Below are 22,238 nucleotides of genomic sequence, written 5' to 3' on the forward strand. Positions count from 1 at the left end.
TACGGGATCATTATGAGCGGTGTAGCGAGTCCAATGTACTTGACGTCAACGTATAGAATTTGAGGATGAGATTATATGGTCTGTTTTGAGCTTTAATGAGGAATTAATACAACTATACGCTCGGTGCTCGCGTGATGTTTTTTTCCTGTTGATTAGACTTGAAGCAAGCAGACCCACAGGGAATCTTTTGCTTCCTCTCAAATTCTATTTGAGGGAGTTTAATTTGCTCCAGAGGAAGCTGCATGCGAAAATGTCGTAAAAGCAGAGACACGATGTGGACTGAGCGGCCAAACAGAAGCTTCTGGTGCATCTGAACAGACTCTAAGCCAACTGTGGTCCCACTAGACATCTGCTAATGAAGGGATATATGACTTCATTACTCTGTATGTCACATCACGTAACATCAAAGGCTGGTTGAGTAGTGTTAGAAGCGACAAAATGAAATCGAAAGTGCGAGCGAAGTAAACCATGTTCTGCCTTAGTTTCAGAGAACCGATGTTTGTGAGCATCTGTTTAGATTGTTTTTCCTTATGGTGCGTAACGTTCTGCGCATGTGTTCTCAAGAGTAACTCCAGAACAAATCCAATTATTAGCATGACAGTAGTCTGACCTTTGCGACCTCTCCAGGCGTAGATCAGCGGGTTCCCTCAGCCTTAAATCCTCTCTCCTTCTTCTCTGTCCCTCCATCCTTCTATTAGTCTACCCCCCCTCACCTAAGCCTGGTAAGACGGTGTGCAAACCTCCCCCATGAGGTACGAAAGGGAACCATGTTATTAAGAACTATACTACAGCACCCCCTCTCTTAAAGAGACATCTCTCTTCCTCTTTCATTCTCTTTTTTTCCTTTTTCGTGCACATGCAGACAGCCCAGCTGTGTGGCATTATTACCAGTTCATGGCACCTGCCATTCAGCGCAGGCCCCGCCCCCAACCTGTCAATCATAGCGAATCGCTCCGGCAACGCTGCGTGATGTGTGTTTAGAGTGCGTGTGCGGGCGAGATAGGAATTGTTACCACGATGAGGGGAGAGACAGATAAGATAAGACAGAAATTGGCTTGGAACCTTCATTTCTCTCCTTTTCTCTTTTTCTCTCAGGCTGTGTTCACACTAGACTGAATTCAGATTTGTTTTTCAGATTTGATCTTTAAGACTCGCTGTTTGCATTGTCAATTTGCTAGTGATGAAAACGTATCCGCTTGTTCAAGGGATAATTCAACCAAAAATGACAATTTTCGTCACCATTTACTCACCCTCATGAAACTTTCTTCTGCGAAACACAAAATTATTATTTTTTTGGTCCATCTTTCCGATCCCATTGGGTTTTTATTTTAGTGTAATTTATTATAGTATTTAATAATAATTTTTAATTAGATGTTATTTTTATATTTTTAGTTTTCATTTTAGTTTTAGTAATTTGTTTAAAAAAAGGCAACATTTCTAATTTTCTTTTAAGGTTTTTAAGTTAAAAAAAGAACATTTCATCTCATATTTATATTATGTTTTATTTCAGCTTCATTTCAATTCATGAAAACAATATTTAATATTTAGTTTCTGCTACTTTGTACAAAATGTTTGAACATTCTTCAAAACATCTTCCTTTGTGTTCTGAAGCTAGTAAATAATGCCAAAGTTTTACTCTACTAATATTTGCATTTTCTACATAAATTGCTATAGTAATGATTTAGTGTTCACTTTCTCTACAACAACTGAGAGTAGCTCTCATTGTGGAATAAGAAGAAGACAATACCTCTGCTTATGTGCATCATGACATCTTACCATGATGTTTCACACATTCACTAATCACTACATATGAAACCCACAGAGTTCACTATATAGGGAAAGATGGATGAGTTAATTTAGATACTAAAAACACCACTGCATATTGCATATGCCATTACATATATATTGTCTCCTGAATGACAAATCTTAATCATTTGACTTATAAACATACAAAAGTGTTTTGGGTTTGGTATGATCATATTTTATGCATTTTAGACTGTTTAGGCAAGCGAAAAATGTGTAACCAAAAAACATTTTAATACTCCAGTTTCGCTAATACTGAATAAAAGATCAACTGAGAGCAATGTATTGCAGGGAGAGCTAAAGGAAGACAAGGGCGGGATGGGGGGGGGGGGGGGGGGGTGAACAGATGGCATGGCTGGAGTGGCACCTGGCCTTATGTTTAATTTCAGGTGAGAGGCTCGCAGTGATTGTAGACAGAGGAGGAGAATGGAGACCTGGAGTCCTCTTTCTGGTTTTCAGTCTCGTGGTCTCCTTCCCCTCCTCCTCCCCCTCTTATCTTTCCTCATCTCTCCTATCTCTCGACCGTTGCCATCCCAACATGTTTGCTTAGCTATGTTTATCACATGGCCCCACTTGCACGGGCACAACAAAGCGGCGGGCGTCATCCAAGACCCTTAAGTCGCGCACGCTTTCGTTCGAGCTTTTAAGCATACATATTAACACCTTCGGCCGCTCGTTTCCTCTATTTTAGAATTGGCCACATCTCAAATCGTACTCTTTTTGGCCTCCTCTGAGCATTTAAAAAACCTGCAGCTAGTGCACTACAGCGCTAAAAAAAAAACAGATGAATTTGGAGGTGTCGTGTTGGCGATTTATGGTAAAATGTGACTCAGCTGGATCCTATCTAACTTCAGTTAAGATAAATATCAGCTTTCACATTGAGTTTTTTGTGGTTTGTTTTATTTGCTGTTTCAGGAACAGCTTTACTCTTACTCCTGCCTCAGCCACAAACATTGTGACAAGAAAGCAAGACGTAGTAGATCAGCAGGACAGACCAGATAGCTTCTGTTTGCACTGTTAATGTTGTTCTTACTATTATAATTTTGATTCACAGCATCATATTACGGCCAATCTCTATCGAACTAGCGCTCCAATTGGTTACTGATAGCAAAATACCAGTTAAATGTCTGCCTGTGATGTGTGCGTGCACACATTTTGGCATTTTCATGTTTGGGACGAGTTGTTGTGCGTCTGAACGCATGTGTTTAAAAGAGCGTCTGTTGTGCCTTTGTTGTGGGGGAAGGGAGGGCAGGTGTTATTAGAGAGGGGGATGGAGTGTGTGAGAGTGAATGTCTGGATGTTTGTTTGTAGTTTAGTACAATGTGCTCATTCTGATTTCCGTCGTAGTATGTTTAGGGCACCCGGAAAGTCAAATAAGATAAGATTGGTGGTTGTATACCTTCAAATATGTGCCATGTTTTGTTCAGTGCATGCTTTTTACAAATACTGTGCACTGCACTTAAACAATGTGTACATGTGAAATTTACTTCTATGAAATCCAATTCCAATTTGATTATGTGCAAGAAAGCCTTTTCAAACCCTACTATATTACTGAACTTTTTACACAAATAAAAGACAACTGATCATATCAGGCTAACACGATCAGACAGTTTTAATGCGAAATTGCATTTGCTCGCGTTTCCTTTCGAGAAATGCGCGATTAAGTATTTTTGACTTGGTGTCAGTGTCTATACTTACATCCAGGCAGGATGAGTCCATTGTTCAGATGAATTGAAGGGTTACAGGGTTCGAGAGCGTGAAAGAGGGAGAGAGGTGAAAGTAGGTCTAATTAAAGAGAAATTGGACGGATATGTGAAAAGGGGGAAGATGAGGGGTGAATTGGGGGAAGGGGGGAAATGAAAGAAAATTTGACATAATGAGCCGGGGTGGTGGTGGGGGGAGGCATCGGACGTCCATGAGCTTAAAGACAGACATCTGCTAGCAAGTGTGTGTGTGCGCGCATGTGTGTGGCCTTTGATGATTATACACTCTGTGAGAGCAGAACTTAATCTGATGGACATGTATCCACTGTGCACAGCAAATTTTTTCACACCACTGAGACATAAAATAAACTAGCTAAGTGGCATTTTGTACTTTTCAAAGTGTAGTTAGCTTCAAATACTGCCCTTTTCATTCATTCTTTTTGTGGTAGTGTTCACATGCCCAGACGTTTATTATTAAAAAAAGTCACGAACAACAGATCCTCTTGGGTCGATCCTACTTCCTCTCTTGATTTGGTTGGTTTTCGTCGTCTGCAACAAATCATGCAATCTTAAGAGTGTGTTTGCTGGCTGTAATCCGTCTCCTTTCTGAATGTGTCCCAGATCAATAGCAGGAAAAGCCATAAAGGCACTAAATGATGAATATGGCATTTGCAGATTTCCTGATGAGCAATAAGGACATATTGCATTTTCAATTTGAAGTGTCCATGATAATTTTTTAACATATTGGCCTGGTTTCACAGACCAAGCTTGAATTAAGTCAGGACTAGGTCTTAGTTCATTTAGGGCATTTAAGTAGCTTTCATAAACATTCCTTAAAGGCCCACTGAAGGACCTTGAAATCAAGTGGCAACCTCCCGTGATCTCTTGAAGCCAGTACGGAAGTAATGTAAACTGCAACAGGCTCCAGAAGGGAGCAGAATCTCATTGAGCCCCATGTTAAAATTCCCAACTTTACAGCAAAACATTTTTTTTTACAGCCTGGTACAAATTGTGGTTTTGATCTATATGGCCAATTTTGCCCTTCATGAGAACTCTGAGGAGGGTGAATTTTTGTATAACTCATAATTAAGGGAGTGGTTACTTTGAGTGGCAGGTGGATAGCCATCTATAGCAGTGTTTCCCAACCTTTTTTTTTAGTCATGGCCTTTGAAAATGTTACAAATTTTGTGGCACCTTTTCGCATACGTTACGCTAGAGGTGTAACGGTACAGATTGCTCACGGTTCGGTTTGTATCACGGTTTTAGGTTCACGTATTTAGTACGGTTCAGTATTTGCTATGTTCAGGGGAAAAAGGACTACTGTCAAATAAATATAAAGAAATAAGAACAAATAACTTAAATACAAGCAGCAGCACAAATAAATACTACAGAGCAAAGATACTAATAAAATAAACAATGCTTTTCAGGTTTTTCAGGTAGGTCTAACATTAGTTTTTAGGTAGAGAAATTTAATAAAGTAATCAAATGAAAAATAACTGCAACTGTTTAAATTAAAGATGAATCCTTATTAAACTTATAAAAGCTATTCAATCAAGAGGAGTGGGTGATGTCTTTATCTTTTGTTTGACATTAAACAGACAGCAGTAAAGGCTACTGCCCCTTTAAGACCTAATGCAAGGATATGTGTCGTCTTTCTCGACTGTATACAGTTCACTTAGGGTTTATTCAGACTATGTCTGCTTGGATACTCATCAAGATGGACATGTTAACATACTTCTTGTGTGAGTTTGTCCGTTCGAGCACAAGACTTGAAAGAGGACTCAATATTTGCGCGCCGTGAGACGTGTGCGCGCTTTGGGACAAGCGCACCGAGACAGATCTTCTCACAGCGTGGCGCGCGTGAGTTCTCATTCACGTCTTCTGGCTCTACACGCAGGTGATGAGGGTGAAAATGACTGCTCATAGAGACAGAGCGTCATAATCTGAAAGCCACGCCCACCAACCGTCTCCATTGACTTTCTATTGTGGGAAGCGGCCTCCTTGTCATTTCTGAATTATTACTAAAAAACTAACAATGTCTCAAAGCTGATATGTGACAAGGTGTACAGAAAACAAACTAAAAAACACAGAACCAAAAACCCAGAAGTTTTTATAAGCTGCTGACTCAAAAAATGAACTTTTAAGGACACAAAAGTGGATACAGGCACTTGAGTCAGAGCGCAACTTGTTATATTACACTGAGAAAGTAATCAGTGACAGGAAATATAATATATAAAACTGACATTTGGATATTTGACAACATGTTTACTGCACATGTAGGCATACTGAATGTCAGGATACCAAAATTGACCCATTCTTCCTGCTGAAGCTTCACGTCTTATTGCCTTTATGCACTTTTGTCTCCTTAAACGCTCGTTTTTTTGGGAACGACAGCTTATAAAAACTTAGTTATGTGTTTTTTGGCTTGTTTGCTGCACACAGTCACATATCAGCTTTTAGACATTGTTCTGTTTCTTGTTATAAATGAGAAAAGACGAGGCGACCGCTTCACGCAATGCAAAGTCAATGGAGAGCGTTGGATTGTTTTCATGTGAGATGAACCGCGGTGCAAGTGCATGCCGGCACCTTTTACAGGGCACCCCTGCTCACGTCAGAAGGCACCTGGGAAACACTGTCATTGCATCACCTCCTTGCGTCAAGCTCCGCCCACATCCCGCCTCTTTGCCCATTTTCTGCTATCCAGGTGTGACTCGCGATGACGCGCTCGCAAGATGGCAACGGCCAGCTTGTCTCTACCAAGGGGGTAATCTAGCGCTCGGAAAGCGCTCCACCCATAGGGGCTGCCATTGCTAACCAAGCCATCACCTGCTGTTAGCATCCCATTGACTCCCATTCATTTTTGAGTCACTTTGACAGTGAATAACTTTACATCTGAGACATTTAAAGACTCCATTTGTCCATTGTTTATTTCTAAAGAAACACGACAATGCATAAAAGGCTCCGTTACCTTGTATCTTACACTATCGCCCTGTAGAAGCTGTTTTTGTAAAACTAACGATTGCGTCATAACCAACGCGACTCTGTCGCACAGTTGAGAAATTACCGTATAGACCTGAGGAGATGCTCACAGGCAATCTTTTACTGTCTATGAGACAGTCGAGGGACGTGGAGACATAAAGTCTGATAAAGTCAAGGGGGAAGAATGGGGAGAAGCCGATAGTGAGCCAAAAGCAACGGGAGAAAATATTTAAACAACGTGATTCAGCTTTCACTTTCCACATCTACTAGAAGACCTACAGCTGTCAGACAGGAGGTTCACGTCACATCTACGTCGTCAAGCTCAGTCTGAGCCTGCGCAGTTCGCTCAGCCATCAGGAAGTGAGTGCCCCTAGGTTGACTTCATTTTTTCGCCGTTGACGTCAGTGGGATCGCTCTGTCCATTTCTTTTACTGTCTATGGTCTCTACTTTACGCTTCAGAGCAGCTTATCAGAATCCTATGGGTGACGTCACGGACACTACGTCCATATTTGTTTGCAGTCTATGCTTGAAACCAGAGCATTATTCAATGTGTTGACATAATTACCCCTGAAACTGCTTCAGCTGTAAGCAGCTCCTCCCCTTTTTTTGAAACAGCCAATAGCGTTTTGTTAATACCACAGTTTGACTAGAGCCTTTCTGTAAAGCCAGCGTTTCCTCCTAATCTCTAACCGTTTCTCATCATAATCTCCTCCATATCGCTTTGAAATACAGCATTCTGAATTGAAATGGGTCTGATATGTTTTGTTGTCTCCGCCGACTCGCGCATATGATCCGTGCTGCGCTCTCGTGTCTATAGTCAACGGCTCTGATTTTGATTATGTGCGTGCAGTTAACTTACGTGAAACCAGAATTTGTTTGGTTCAACTAAAAGCATGTTTACCCTGAGTCGTTTCATATCGCATTGTGTGCTATGTGCCATTCAACCATGTAGAAAATAGTAAATGTGTACTGTGAACAGCTGACTGACTTCAGCCACAGCTTCAGCGTTATAGTGTAGGGGGCGGGACACTTCAGATTCTAGAGAGCATTTGATTGTACAGAAGATGGGATGTGGAGATGTCTGCGATAATGTCATCAAAATCTGTGATTCATTTTAACGGAAATAAGAGGCTGTAAGTTTTGAATGCTTATATGTCCTAAATGTGAATTTTTTTAGGAAAACACCAACTTATTCCTAACCTTAAGACTAACATAGTCATACCAAAAGCTGAAAACTTCAAATTAAGAATATTCACTATAAAAGTGTTAAAGGTGTTGTATCTATGTTTTTACCTTTACTAAAGCATAAAAATACCATAATGTGTTTTCAGATATTTAGGAAACATGCTAAATTTATCTACTTGTTTCTCAGAACAGAACAGCCAGTAATTCTTCTTAGAAATGTGCTTTTTGTGTCGGAACGTCTGTTTTTGTTTTGGTCTGTGCTGACATGAAAGCCAGTAAAAAAAACTTGGTCGGAGATCGCAGATTCTAACCGACCTAAAACGCCTCGGCATCCATCTAGAAATCTCTATGAACAAGAGCATATTAAAACGCTGATAATATCAACTCATCAACTTGCAGAGTGGGTTTCAATGTCAATTTCGCTTGCTCCAGTTGTGTGTCCTCAAGCTGGCAACCCTTTGAATCTGAGGAGGATGGGGTGGGGGAAACAAACCATCTCCAATATTTTTGAATTTGGACTACAGAACCTTTTTCGACCACTAGCTGTCAATCCTACACACTGCACCTTTAAATGCAAACATACAGACAATTACCATAGACCGTACTTACAGAGGAAGTCAATGATTTTAAGTACATAACTATCTGCTATAACATTTTTATTTATTCGGTTTTACAAACTGAGCGCCAACTCGATCTAATCTGTAGAGAGTAGCAAACAAATATACATATTTACTTTGAAAAAAGAGTGTTGAAATCTATTTCTTTCCTCTTCCACTTGGCATTTGGTTCCAATAGACAAAAATACAGTAGCAACCCTGTCTCAATCAACAGGATATTTTCCCTGATGTTGACTGCGTGTTCACTGTGTCACACATCTGCGCTATTGCAAGCATTGCTCATCTGAGGTCTGTTTGCCTGGCAAAAACAAGTTTGTTTGAATGTGCTACATTCAGAATTTGATATGCATATTGAGTTAGCAAGCTCAACCATTGCACATCTCCATTTCCCAAGCAGTGCCATTTTCACACGTCCTCCCCTCCCTCTCTCTCTGTCCATCTTTTTTCTATTTAAGCCGGCGTTCACGCTGACAGTTTAAAGTCTGTGTTCCTATTGTAATTGCCTAAGGTCTAGTGATTGGCACATTTGAAACAGGCAAACTGATTAGAGCCTATTGATTTTTTTTCAAGAATGACGATTTTAGGTGCTTTAATTGTCCGGCCAAGATGGTGTTTCATTGTCTAAGAGTAACTGATGTGACTTTTCAAGCAGCAACAGCAGTATGACATGCTATTTCTAATATAGGATTATCACACATGCCGTTTTGATGACATCATAGTTAATAATAATGAAATATTTGTATTCAGTCTTTCAGTGTTCAGGACTGTTATGCATAAAGGTGAATAAAAATGACAAAATTGAAATGAATGGTGGCCATGTGGATTTTCCCTTATAAATTCATATACATTTAAGCTACAATCTTAATGTTGAATTGGTCAAGTTTTATTTAAACTAAATGTGTTTATATTAAATGCAGAATTTTGTGTTTGAGCATAAGAAACAGAAGTATTGTTATCTTTGGCATGTTTAATGGGCATGAAATGGCATATTTGAATGTCTTTCTGTTGTTTTAAAATGGGAAATTATAGAGCGGCTGAAAGAATAAGCTAGAAAAAGGAGATTGAAAAGAAAGAGACTGGAATATATTGGGGGTGGGGTGGCGCGCAGGTTGATTACGGTCGCAGGTCCTGTTGCCAGGAGACGGCTGGGACAAGGGATGCTGGGTTGCTAGGGAACCAGCTCAATGCAATGGCCAGCATTGCATGATGGGTACAGAGGCAAGATTGAGAATAGTCTTTGTGTGGATACACACCTAATTTAACATCTGCCACACACACACACACACTGACAAGTCACAAGAGAGCTCCTCTTGAGCTAGCCTGAGTGAAAAACACGCGCGCACACACGCACGCACACACACACACACACACACACACACACACACACACACACACACACACACACACATTCTTTCCATGCATAGAGAAACTTGGGGAGTATGAACAAACAGCATGCCTTGCAGGCATATCGTCTGTGTGAATGTGAATTGTGATCTGATTTTTGTGCTCTTATGAGTCACCGGCATTTAGAATTTTGCTCATATCGTGCATTAGTTTGTGTGAATGGAAGTCAGGTTTGGGTGTGTCTTCACATTTTGTTTCGGGTGCATAATAGGTATTTCACAGGTCAGACACTGATTTGTTTGTATGTGTTCGAGGCACTACATGGAGGAGGCCGGCAGAGTAAATGTCAGTTGATTGAATAATCTATGGATTTAATATCCCATAATCCCACTGAAATCCCTGGCCTCAGATCAAGGCGGAGATTAAGTGTGTGTGCTCATCATGTCAATGGAGTGTTTTTGCCAGCAGACAAACCAAGCAATGGTTATGACCTGTACTTCTAATGGCTTGTTCAGAAAGATATTACATTATTATTATTTTTTGCTATTTTCTATTCATGTAAGCAGACAATTTGCACATTTTTTACCGTGCACTTACACACACTCATTTTTCTGGTGTTTTGAATTCAAATGTTTTCTACATTTGAAATAAGTAAACTATTCAAATATTTAATCATTTACATTAATAAATTGTTGTACTTTTTTGTTGTTGTTGTGGGAAATACCCAAAGGGCTGTTATGAATGGTTAGTAGTTACCACCAATCTTTTTTTACATACATAAATTATTTTATTCAACAATGATGCATTAAATTGATCAAATGTGACAGTAAAGACTTTTAGATTGTTACAAAAGATTTTATTTCATATAAATGCGGTTGAACGGTTTTCTACATTAATAATAATAAGTTGATTATGTTTCTTGAGCAGTAAATCAGCATATTAGAATGATGTCTGAAGGATCATGTGACCCTGAAGACTGGAGTAATGATGCTGAACATTCAGCTTTAACATCGCAGGAATAAATTCTATTTTTAAATATATTCAAATAGAAAAACAGTTGCTTGAAATAGTAGTAATATTTCACAATATTATTGTTTTACTGTATTTTTACAAATAATGTTACCATTATTTGGATGGTAATGTATAAAGCATAGTAGAGTTCATGAACGTAAATGCAATTGCAAAATGACGTCTGTAAGCATTAGTGTGGTTATGATTTTCATTGTCAAAGAGCGTATATGGAAGCCAACAGGTTTCTTTTGGCTAGATGATAGAGAGTCTTCACTGCCTCTGTTGCTTTGGCAACCATAGCGGTTACACCCGCTACTTTTATCTGTCTATCTCTCTCTCTCCTTCTCTCACTCTGTTTTCCTTTCACATAAATAAATTCACTTTTCATCCATTTTGATACCTCCATCGCCCTATTTTTTTTTCTCGTGTTCTTTTTTTCCCATCACTACCTTCCCCTCCCTTCGTCGTCCGGGGCAACCTTGTTTACCTGCTGGGTAGCTCGCCTTGCCGTTGTCATGGTGACAGAGGGTTGGTTGCCGTGCCGACCTGAAGTGGCAGTGCCACGACTCGCTCCCTGTCTCTCTTTCCTACTCTTTCTTGTCTCTTCCCGTCTCTGTCGTCCTTTTGTACCAATTTCTTTCTTTTTTGTTCTCGGCCAGTGTCTGTGTTTTTCCTTTCTAGAATCCTTGAAGCACAGTGACTCATCATAGTGCAAGGAAAGACGTGAATAAAGCTCGTCAAGGATTTTCTCGTGCCTCATAGTGCATCTGTGGTCTGTCCCGCCCTGTGTACCAGAACAGAAATTATGCTTTTGAGTATTGTTTCGGTTTGATGTGCCATCTTCCTGTTGATTCATGCATGCTAAATGAGTTGAGCTGTTCCCTTGTCTCAACCTTGATATGAGTTGGCTCCTTTCCGAAAATGGCACAGTCATTAACCTAATCCATTTTGCTGACCATTTCATAGTGCTCATGCAGTCAACAGTTGTTCAGCTACCTGACGTCTGTGACAAAGGTCTAAAAAGGTTTTATAGCTTAATGTCAAATGAGAACTTATGAAAACCTCTCCAAAGAACCCACAAGGTCTTCAGTTTTCCTCTTTCGATTGATCAATACATTGTTACATTGTCTAAAAGAACAGTTCTCCCAAACAAGGAAAATTCATTTCCTCAGTCATGTTTTGCAGACGTTTTTCTGGTGAATTTTGTACCGTGCAGTGGAAGTGACTGTACAGGTGCTGTTGAGCTCAACAAATGATAAAAATGGTTCTTGCTACTTGTTTGCTGTATTAAAAGTCTTCTGAAGCATATAATAATTTTTTGATCATGAAAAATGAATTGCTTTTGCTCTACCACTGTAGACCTTATGTAGCCACGCCCCTTTTCAGTGCTGTGCTCGTTGTCCTCTGGTTTGTATTTTCACAGCATGAAGGTAAGATCTACGGATTTATGAATGAACTGCCTGGTTTGAAATCTGCTCGGTCTGCTGACATTTATGATATCTGCTTCAAACATGACAACAGAAAGAAGTCTCTTATGCTCACCAAGGCTGAATTTATTTGATCTTAAATACGGTAAAACATTGAAAATAACCATTTTCTAATGTCATTTATTCCTGTGATGAACAGCTGAATTTTCAGCATCATTTCTCCAGTCTTCAGTGTCACATGATCCTTCAGAAATCATTCTAATATGCTGATCTTCTGCTCAAGAGACATTTGTTGTTATTATCAATGCGGGAAACAGTTTGAGCTTATTTTTGTGGATTTTCTAATGGTCTTTTGTAACTTAATAAATGTCTTCAATGTCACTTTTGATTACCTGTATTTTTCCGAATATAAGACGACCCTGAATTTCAAGATGTACCTTTTGGAAAAAGGCCTTTTTTTGAAGACCAAATCTTTGATTTTATAAAGAAAATGCTTTTATTTGAAAATAGTTTTCATATTGCATATTTTTTTATTTTTACATTATGTTGAAAGTATGGTAAATACTGGTAAAATCTACAAACGATCACATTTAAAAATAAACACTTTCTGGCATACCATAAACCTTTAATCCATCTGAATTAATATAACAATTAGGCTATCCATCTCATAGTGAAAACCATGTCCAAAAATTAATTAACAGTAGAAGTGAAATCTTGAAATCTGGGTACCGTTTTACAGAAGTTTGGTCCTGTCAGCCACACAAATGTGACGATCACGGGGCTGTTAGAGGATGCACTCGCAATCTTCTAGCATTACACTCCGACCAAAGGGGCATATTTTAAGCATATTTTAAGCCAAATATGCTTAAAACTCGTTTTAAGCATATTTGGCGCCACCTATGTTTGCGGGTGTATTATTGTTATTTAAAAGTCTAGACCCTGAATATAAGTCAAAACTGTTTTTTCACATGTCTAAGAAAAAAACACTTATATTCCGAACAGTAGGGTAATATGATGTGCCCTTGCTGATTAAAAGTATTCATTTCTTTTTTTATTTAAAAGAGACTAAAACGATTACTGATGGGAAACATTTGAACAGTATTGTTCGAATATGGCACTAGTACCGTTGTTTTCATCGCTCGATGTTGAATCTGGTGCCACACAACATGGCTCCCCGTGTGAATGTATCTACACATAAGAATTTAAGAGGATTTTCTGCGAATAATGATTTGAATTTGGGGGGTTCAAGAAAAGAGTTATTGGCTGAAAGTGATGTAAGAACCATTAAAGAACCTTGCGTATGAACTAAATTGGGAGCAGCTGCCCCCAATACAATGATAAAACGCCCTCAAAAGTTATTTTTCCCCTGTATGCCGGCGTTTTCTGAAGATAAACAAAGCAATTTGGCCAAATCAGATTTAAGCGCTGCAAAACAAGCTCTTACACTGAGATCAGATTAGTAATCACCAGAGGGAGTTAGACTAGGAAAGCAAAAGAACTGATCCAGAACAGACGTATAGTAGGTGTTGGAGATCTTTACAGTGCTTTACATTACTGCAGCAATCAATAAGACCTGCTTCATTAGTCATCCTGATAAATGCCCTTCTGTTTGCGTCCTTCAACGTGAGTTGTGTAATATATTTTTGGCGTGCTGTGAAATTGTGAAAGTCATTATGTATGGTTTATATGGCTCTGTGTGTGTGAGTTATTGCAAGCGAATGCCTGATCAATACGGACCCCAAATGAGCGATCGCGGCTGGTCGGATAAAACCAAGCGATCTGAATTGGGCCGAAATGTCACCTGCTGCATAATTAACGCCTTTTTGTTGATTTGGGTAATTTAGCTCACAGCGTCTCTCCTTGCCTCTCATCCATTCCTTTTACTAATTGTATTTATTTAAATTAGAGCTGAAGTGATTGAACAATTCCATGTAGAATTGCGCTTCCATTTGAATTACAATAGGAATACTATCTACTGTTCATGCTAATTTATATTTTTCATTCATTTTGCAGTAAAAAAGAATTTAGCCCTAATAATCATTTAATGGTTGTTTTTAGAGAATAATATGGTTTTATAACCCACTAGTAAGGTTTTGTCACATTTCCCCTTACAGTTATAAGTATTCTTATATATATATATATATATATATATATATATATATATATATATATATATATATATATATATATATATATATATATATATATATATATATAAAATGATGGTATATATATATATATGGATGGATGGATGGATGGATGGATGGATGGATGCATGTGTGTGTGTGTATACAATTCCTTTCATTTGTTTTTACATTTTTTATTGGATTCAGTGTTTTATATATTAAAATCTATTCAGTATATGCTGAAAACGAGAAATATCTGTATTCACAAGAAGACAGAATACACTTTTTTTAAACAAATTTGTAATTTTGCTGCTCAGGTATGCATTTAATTATATGATATGATATTAATGAAGAATTGTGAAATATAATACTATAAATGAATACTATCCAATTAGTTTTTCCTTTGCTTCCATCTAACCTTGGTTATCTTTAATTATTTATACACATTTTCGTATTTTTTCCCTCCTTTCTGTTCTCATTTTCTCTCTCCCTCTTTCTATTTTCGTGTTTTTCCCTCTCATATCACCACCCCTCCCTTGTTCCCCTGGTGCCTCTTTCTCTCTTCTGTTTCACAAGCCTAGAATCTCTCACTGTTTTAATCTGCCGTGCGTCTGTAATCCAGATTAGCCAGCGAGCGTGCTTAATCCCATCACTTCTCCAATCCTGCGTGGGTGTGTGCTTTTCCTGGTGCCTGAGAAAAAGAGAGAGAGGGGCAGGATTACGTGTGATGGAGAGAGAGAAAGAGCATAAAACTGATTCTTGATGAGAGATAAAAGTGGACGCGAGAGATGGCGATTAGGCCTCAAATGGAGGCAAACAAGTACAAAGGCTACATGGAGAGAGCAGAGAGCAGAGATAAAGGGACACAAACACAACAGAAGCAGGACCAGTGTGGAGATTTTTCTTTTAACTCGGGAATATTGAGGCAGATGGGCAGGTCCTGAGAGCTACAACACACACACACATTCAGTCAGTGCTCTCCAACAAACGCACACACAAACACAAGAGGAAATGAAAGAGCTGGATTATGAAGTACAGTTGATCATGTGATCATGTGCTCTGTGTTTCAGATGAACCGGCCCATTCAAGTGAAGCCAGCGGACAGTGAGGGCCGAGGAGGTAAAACACACACACACATACAACAAATGCACTGTACAAACTGTATATTTATCTATATACTTTTGATCTATCGATCGATAATTTGGACTAACCCTTGATTTCTATTGTCTTTTTTGTTATAAATAATTTTTTTACCCTGAATTATAATTTTTTACCTTGGAGCATGTCTTCAAAGGAAAGTTTTGTTACATTTAACTCATTTATGGGGATAGTTGTGTCTTCAAAGTATATCCAAGTAGACACGCAACAAAATGTATTACTAATTCAAGAATTAAAAATGTTAAACCCATTAAATGGATGTGGAATGATTACAGACTGATTTAATAATCTCTCATTGGATGTAAACGTCAACACAATCCAAAATACAATGCAAATGGTTCTTTCATTTTAATCCTGTTTTAATACACACACAAAACATGAGCTAGTGCCATTGTGTTGGTCAGCAAGTTACAGTCCTCTAGGGCCCTCTAGTGGCCAATATAGTTACCGCAACTTGAAACTCATACTAGTATGGAGTGACAAATATTGTCTGCGATCATTTGATGGTTATTACAATTTTAAAATGATACATGATCTTACACAGCCATTTATCTAGTATATATATGCTTATCATGATCTGTCTTTTTGTATGTAGACAGGAAGCTGTTTGTGGGGATGTTGGGGAAACAGCTGTCAGACACCGATGTCAGAAAAATGTTTGAGCCTTTCGGGAGTATAGAGGAGTGCACAGTACTCAGAGGGCCTGATGGAGCCAGCAAAGGTGCGCAATCCACATTTAAATGCATGCACTGCTTCCTTCCCCTGCAAGGAATAGGGGTAATCAAGTGTATCATGAGGCTCAAATGTATAAAATTATATATATATATATATATATATATATATATATATATATATATATATATATATATATATATATATATATATATATATATATATTTACACACACACACACACATACACAAACACACAAACAAGTCAAGTCCTTTACAATACCTTTATTTATAAAGTGCTTTCTACAATACAGATTGTTTCAAAGCCGCAGTGATTAGGCATTTATGTTCTTGTTCAACTGAAGTCAGTTCAGTGTTGATTCAGTTGTGTTGTAAAGATCATCATTTATTAAATTAGTTAATTTCATCAGTTCTGCAAAAAATTATGCCATTGTCGAGCATACTTCAGTTCTCATACAACAGTGTCAGTGCAGTCAGATCAATAAAACTGTTGAATATGAATTGTCCCAAACTAAGCAAGGCAGAGGCGACGGTGGCAAAGAACCCAAATTCCATCCGGTGACAGAATGGAGTAAAACCAGGCTCAGTTCACCTCTAAATAACGAACATGCATGGTGTGATTATGATTCAGGCTGCATCACAAGTCAGAAATCATATCGGTATCGCTAGCATTCAAATATTCATCCAGTTCCTTTTGCTTGAAGATTGGAATTCATCAAGCTGGTATGGAGCCAAAGCTGGCCATAGGGTGTGTGCAGATGACCTGTCTGGTTCTTGTCTGAGGATCTGTGCCCACGGCTGTCGTTTCGACACGGCCTACACAGGGGATTGTCTAGTTGACAGGATCTCTGCTGACATTCAGGGCTGCGTTATGGTCGTGTCTAGGTGCAGGTTCACCATCTGATCTGGATATGGACTGGATCCGGCTGACTACGGTAACCTCGGGATAAGGATGAAACAGACAGACTAATATTAGGGTAGATGCCATTTTTCTTACGATGTAACAAGTACATCGGGTGTTTTAGGAAGTGTTCCTGGTTTTGGTTCTAATTTATGCAGCCTAACAATAATTTAACTTTAACTTTAGAAATTGATAACGTGTTATGTGTATGATCAGTTGAAGACGTGTTTTTAGTCTAGATTTAAACTGACAGAGTGTGTCTTCTTTCAGAAAAGGCTGGGAAGATTATTCCAGAGTTTGAGTGCTAAATAGGAAACAGATCTATTGCTTGCAGTTGAAATTCTAGGTACTATCAACTGGCCCGAATTTTGATGCGAAGCACTATAATGCATTAAGATATCACTCAAGTTCTGAGGAACTAAACCATTTAGTGCTTTGTAGGTAATTAGCAAGATTTTAAAATGTAATTAATGTTTAATTGGAGCAAATGCAGTGTTTACAGAACTTCCATACTTCCTGGTTCTAGTAAGAACTCTAGCTGCTGCATTTGTGGATCAGCTGGAGCATTTGTTTAAGTGTGCGGGCCTTGAGGTCATGAACGATGGAATGAATGACTCCTCAAAGATACCATTTCTTTCTTAAAAAGGAACACAGAGGGCAAGATACTGCCTTTCCTAATATTTTTTAGAGGATTTGGGATCGGTATGCTATTAACTAATTCTTAGGAACTAGGATCATGTTGTGTTTTTTAATAAGAACAGTTTAAAAGTTTTTGGTACATATCCTAATGACAATCCAATAATACTTTCCTTTAACAAAATGCGAAATACCTCGCAGTTTTGTAGGGCTCCATTTTTCAGGCTGCTTTCTTGAGGGCCCAATTGTGCTCATTATACCATGGATTCAGACTATTTTTCTTAATCTTCTTTAAGTGGAAAAGAAGTAACTGTGTCTAAAGTGCTGAAAAAGAGATTCAATAGTTTCTGTTGCAACATCGAGTTCTTCGACGCTATGTGGTATGCCGAGGAATAGAAACTGATCAAGAAGATTAATTATAAAGCTTTAGTGGTAAAAGTGGCAGTTCTACCACATTTGTAACAGGGAGTTTGTTTCGCAGCCTCATCTAAATGGAGTATACACATCTAAGTAATGATCTGAGATGTAATCGCTCTGCTGCAGAATTTCAACAGCATCAACAGCGACTTCATGTGACAATATTAGATCTAAAGTATAATTACGACAGTGACTGGGTCCTGACAAGTGCTATCTAACTTCAATAATGTTTAGAATGTCTGTAAATACCAATCCCTAATACAACAGTAGTAGGGTTGGACCAGTGAGTGTTCGGTCATGCATGTATATGTTGGCTAATGAATGATAGTCCAATAGGCACAGGCTGTGATTTATAAAGTGATGGATGTGTGTGCTCTGGGTAATTACGTGTGAGTGTGAATGGAACAGATGCACCTGCTGTAGTAAATCATTATCAGTTTAATTTTTGCTCTCTTCCATATGTACAGAAGTAGGCTTGGGGAAATAATGTGGGCATTTGTACCAACCTCAGTTTATTGCATTTGATTTAATTTGTTTAATTGGATGTTTAAATACTCCCACTTGATGACTTATAAAATGTCAGCCTAATGCATTTTTCCGGCTTTGTCTAATGATGTGTTGTGTGTTTCAGGTTGTGCATTTGTAAAATATCAGAGTAATGCAGAAGCACAGGCGGCCATTAGCGCTCTACACGGCAGCCGCACTCTCCCGGTTAGTGTTTTGTTCATGGTCACATTCAGGATTCCTCCCACTATCACACCTACAAGCATAACACAAACACAATATGCCATTGTTCATATTCTCATGCTCACTCACTATAGACCCTTGTGCTTTGTTTTAACATCATCCACTGCATATTTCACCTCAGAACTTCTTAGTTTCTTTTATTTGATGTTGTTTGGGAATGAGAATTTTCTTTATCCCCTCAGGGTGCATCTTCTAGTCTGGTGGTAAAGTTTGCAGACACAGAGAAGGAGAGAGGAATCAGGCGTATGCAGCAAGTGGCCTCCCAGCTGGGTGTCATTAGTCCCATGAGCCTACACCTGGGCGCCTACAACGCCTACACACAGGCAGTAAGAACTAACACCACAAGTTTTTGAGCAGCAAATCAGCATATTAGAATGATGTCTGAAGGATCATGTGAAAGTGAAGATGGGAGTAATGATGCTTAAAATTCGGCTTTGCCATCACTGGAATAAATTACATTTTAAAATATACAAAAAAGAAAACAGTTATTTTAAAATGTAATAATATTTCACAGTATTGCTGTCTATTGAATTTTAGATCAAATAAATGTAGACTTAGTGAGCATTAATTTTTAATTTATTTTTTAATTTACAAAACTTACCCAAACTTTTGAACAGTAGTCCATATAAAGGCTGGAATACACTACACAACTTTTGCTCAGAATTTTTGCCCTGATTTGCAGTTTAGATGAGCCGACATTAGTTGCCTAAAGTCTGCGCCAGTCTGCAGATTTTGGGCAGTCGGTGTTGACAGATCATCAAAACATGTCTGATGTTTTGAGGGCGATTTTAGAACAGCAGCAGCAGAATACTGATGTCAGTACCGTATTTGAGTCCTTAACACAGTTACGTTCACAACTTTACACACAGTTCAGTATTTATGTGAGTGACAAGTGTAACCAAACTCTTAACCGTAAATATTCACACTCAACTGCATTCTTGGAAAACGCGCACTGTGTGAACAGAACCAAAGTGCGAAAGAGCCGCTCTACGCTGCACAAGTATGTGTCTACTGTGTGTTGCGGGAAGAGCGTTGCTGTTCATGTGTGGTTTTGGTTACTAACAGTGATGGAGATATGAGCGTTTTAGATCCAGTCACTGTTCTCCACTGGAGCTGCTCCCATCTGTGTTGTGTGCTCTGCTGTCCACCAGATAAAAACTAAGCTGCCCTTTATCTACCTGTGTTGCAATGAAATACAATACAACTACCATAACGAAACAAAAGTAAATGAACAGAACAAGCGTTAACGTCAATATATTGCATAGCATCTGGTTGTGAAATCACCACCATTTAAATTCCTGAAGAAATGGGATAAACTTTCACAGGTGAGAATGTGTTGGTTTGTGTTTTTATATGTATTAACATATAAAAATTACTGTTTTTATTCCATGATATCTTTTAAATATTGTGTTAGCTGACGCCTTTGTCTTTTTGTATTGTGTTAGTTTAGCAAAATTTTCTGCTGAAGTCTATTACAGATATAGATGTTCACACATGTCTAACTACGGTTGCAGACGCACAATCAACTTGCTCTCGAATATTCGCGGACCGGTGTTTTGACCGTTCCAATATGGCAGACGGCTAACGTATGGCGGCCCATAGAAACAGCCACTAATGAGGCATCTATGTTTATATATCTATGCATGTTTCTTTGTGAGTTTGTTGTGTTTGGAACCATTTAAAAATTCTGTCAGTGTATGATCCTCAGTCGTTTAGTGTATGATGTTTTTCTCTGTAACTAAGTGTTAAGCCTAGTGTTTTAACATCTGTTTATATTTGAAAAGTCATGTAGTGTATTCCAGCCTTTACATAAGCTAAATAAGAGTCATACCAACAGCTTAATGTTCACTGAAGAACCAAATGTTTTTCTGTGTTTAAACTAAATTCAACTTGATTTGATATCTTCTTTTCTAACGCAATGACTTTCATGCATAAAATGTGGCTTAAGTGCCCAAAAATTTTTGGGCCACCTTATGACCAGGATTTAGTTCACAGAAAACACATTGGGATTAAAGCAATAACCGGAGGTTGTATTAGGTTTGGTACCAGAAATACTTCCATAATTACTTTCTGTTCTACACACAGAAAGTTCTAATTGGAATGGCATTGACCTAATAACCCTAGTACAACCCCTACACAGGGCTCTGCAAAAGGTTTTACATGTCATAGACCTGGATTCACTTTTTGTTGTTGTTGTCCTAACCAGCTCGTCCAACAGCAGGCCTTGGTGGCTCAGTCCGCATATCTGTCTCCCGTGGCGACGGTTGCCGCGGTGCAGATGCAGCAGTTGGCTGCCCTCAATCCCAGCAGCATCATAGCCACACCCATCGCCTCAATCACACCCTCCTCAGGTAAATGATAGTCTGACTGCTACAACACCAATACGTCATATCTAGCATTCAAAGTTCTTTCAAAGTGTTCTTGTATTTGATTAAATTTGTGTATTTGTGATTGGTCGTTCTGCTCTAGGTACAAACACTCCCCCAACCATTGCCACACCTGTGCCTGCTCTGCCTCCAATCGCAGTCAACAGTTACCCACCAGTCCCTGCACCACCCAATGGCCAGTCTGCCTCTGAAACCCTCTACACCAATGGAGTCCACCCATATCAGGGTGAGGACACATTCATTTATGAGTATGGTGTATTGCCTCATTTTGCAGCCAATACAGGATCAATTCGTCTTGGTAATGACAGATACAAGACTTCCACAGTGGCCAGAGGGATTTTGAGCCATTCCTCTTCCAGAATATTGGCTAGGTCACTATGTGATGCTGGTGGAGAAAAAAGTGGCTCAAAAATATTAATATCTGCTGACTGTGCAGGGCATGGGAGATGGTCAACTTCACTTTCATGTTTTTTAAACCATTCTTTCACAACAAGTCCTGCTGTGTGTATTGGTGCATAATCATGCTGATACACAGCACCCTCTGCAGGGTACAATGTTTGAACCATTAGGTGCACATGGTCTCCAGAATGGTTTGGTAGTCCTTGGCAATGACATGCCCATCAAACACAGTAGGGAAGGCTATGACATTGCAGCCCAAATCATTAGTGATCCACCCCCGTGCTTTACGCAACAGTCCAGGGGTTAAGCCTCTTTGGGGATTCTCCACACTTTAACTCTCAGGATGTGGGAAAGACATTGAAGTTTGAGCCCAAGATTTGCACCGTCGTCACCAACTAAACCAACATTTGGCATTGGCATGACCAAAGGTTTGGCTATAGCGCCCCGACCTTGAATATTAACTATGTGGAGCTTCCGACGAACAGTTTTTGTTGAAACAGGAGAGTCGAGTTGCACATTTAATTATGCAGTGAGTTGGGCAGCTGTGGTTTAATGTTTTTTGGAGACAATCTGGGTTAGTACCTTGACATCCCTTTCAGACAGCTTCCTCTTTACATTACGCTGGATACCATAGCTCTCGATACACCACAAAGACACACTGATATTTCTCCTCCCATTATGTTATGTGGATTGCAATATTTTATG

The 22,238-nt window shown here is 39.0% G+C and overlaps 1 protein-coding gene across 3 annotated transcripts in view; it reads left to right on the plus strand.

Moving 5' to 3' along the window:
• The window catches only part of celf3a (cugbp, Elav-like family member 3a), an 83,810-nt gene that overhangs the window by 55,083 nt on the left and 6,489 nt on the right, over positions 1 to 22,238 (plus strand). For 2 of the 3 annotated variants that reach the window (XR_010899351.1, XM_067426344.1), the window contains exons 6-12: positions 15,267 to 15,315; positions 15,950 to 16,075; positions 18,632 to 18,711; positions 18,930 to 19,073; positions 20,262 to 20,366; positions 20,954 to 21,098; positions 21,217 to 21,360. Coding sequence is in view for 2 of the 3 variants with exons in the window: in XM_067426344.1 (XP_067282445.1) it covers positions 15,267 to 15,315; positions 15,950 to 16,075; positions 18,632 to 18,711; positions 18,930 to 19,073; positions 20,262 to 20,366; positions 20,954 to 21,098; positions 21,217 to 21,360 (793 nt within the window). In the remaining variant the exon portion in view is untranslated. The remainder of the gene's footprint in view (positions 1 to 15,266; positions 15,316 to 15,949; positions 16,076 to 18,631; positions 18,712 to 18,929; positions 19,074 to 20,261; positions 20,367 to 20,953; positions 21,099 to 21,216; positions 21,361 to 22,238) is intronic. The other variant, XM_067426345.1, reaches the window with a different exon arrangement.

Source organism: Pseudorasbora parva, chromosome 19, assembly GCF_024679245.1.
Source record: "Pseudorasbora parva isolate DD20220531a chromosome 19, ASM2467924v1, whole genome shotgun sequence".
In the NCBI taxonomy this organism is placed as follows: Eukaryota; Metazoa; Chordata; class Actinopteri; order Cypriniformes; family Gobionidae; genus Pseudorasbora; species Pseudorasbora parva.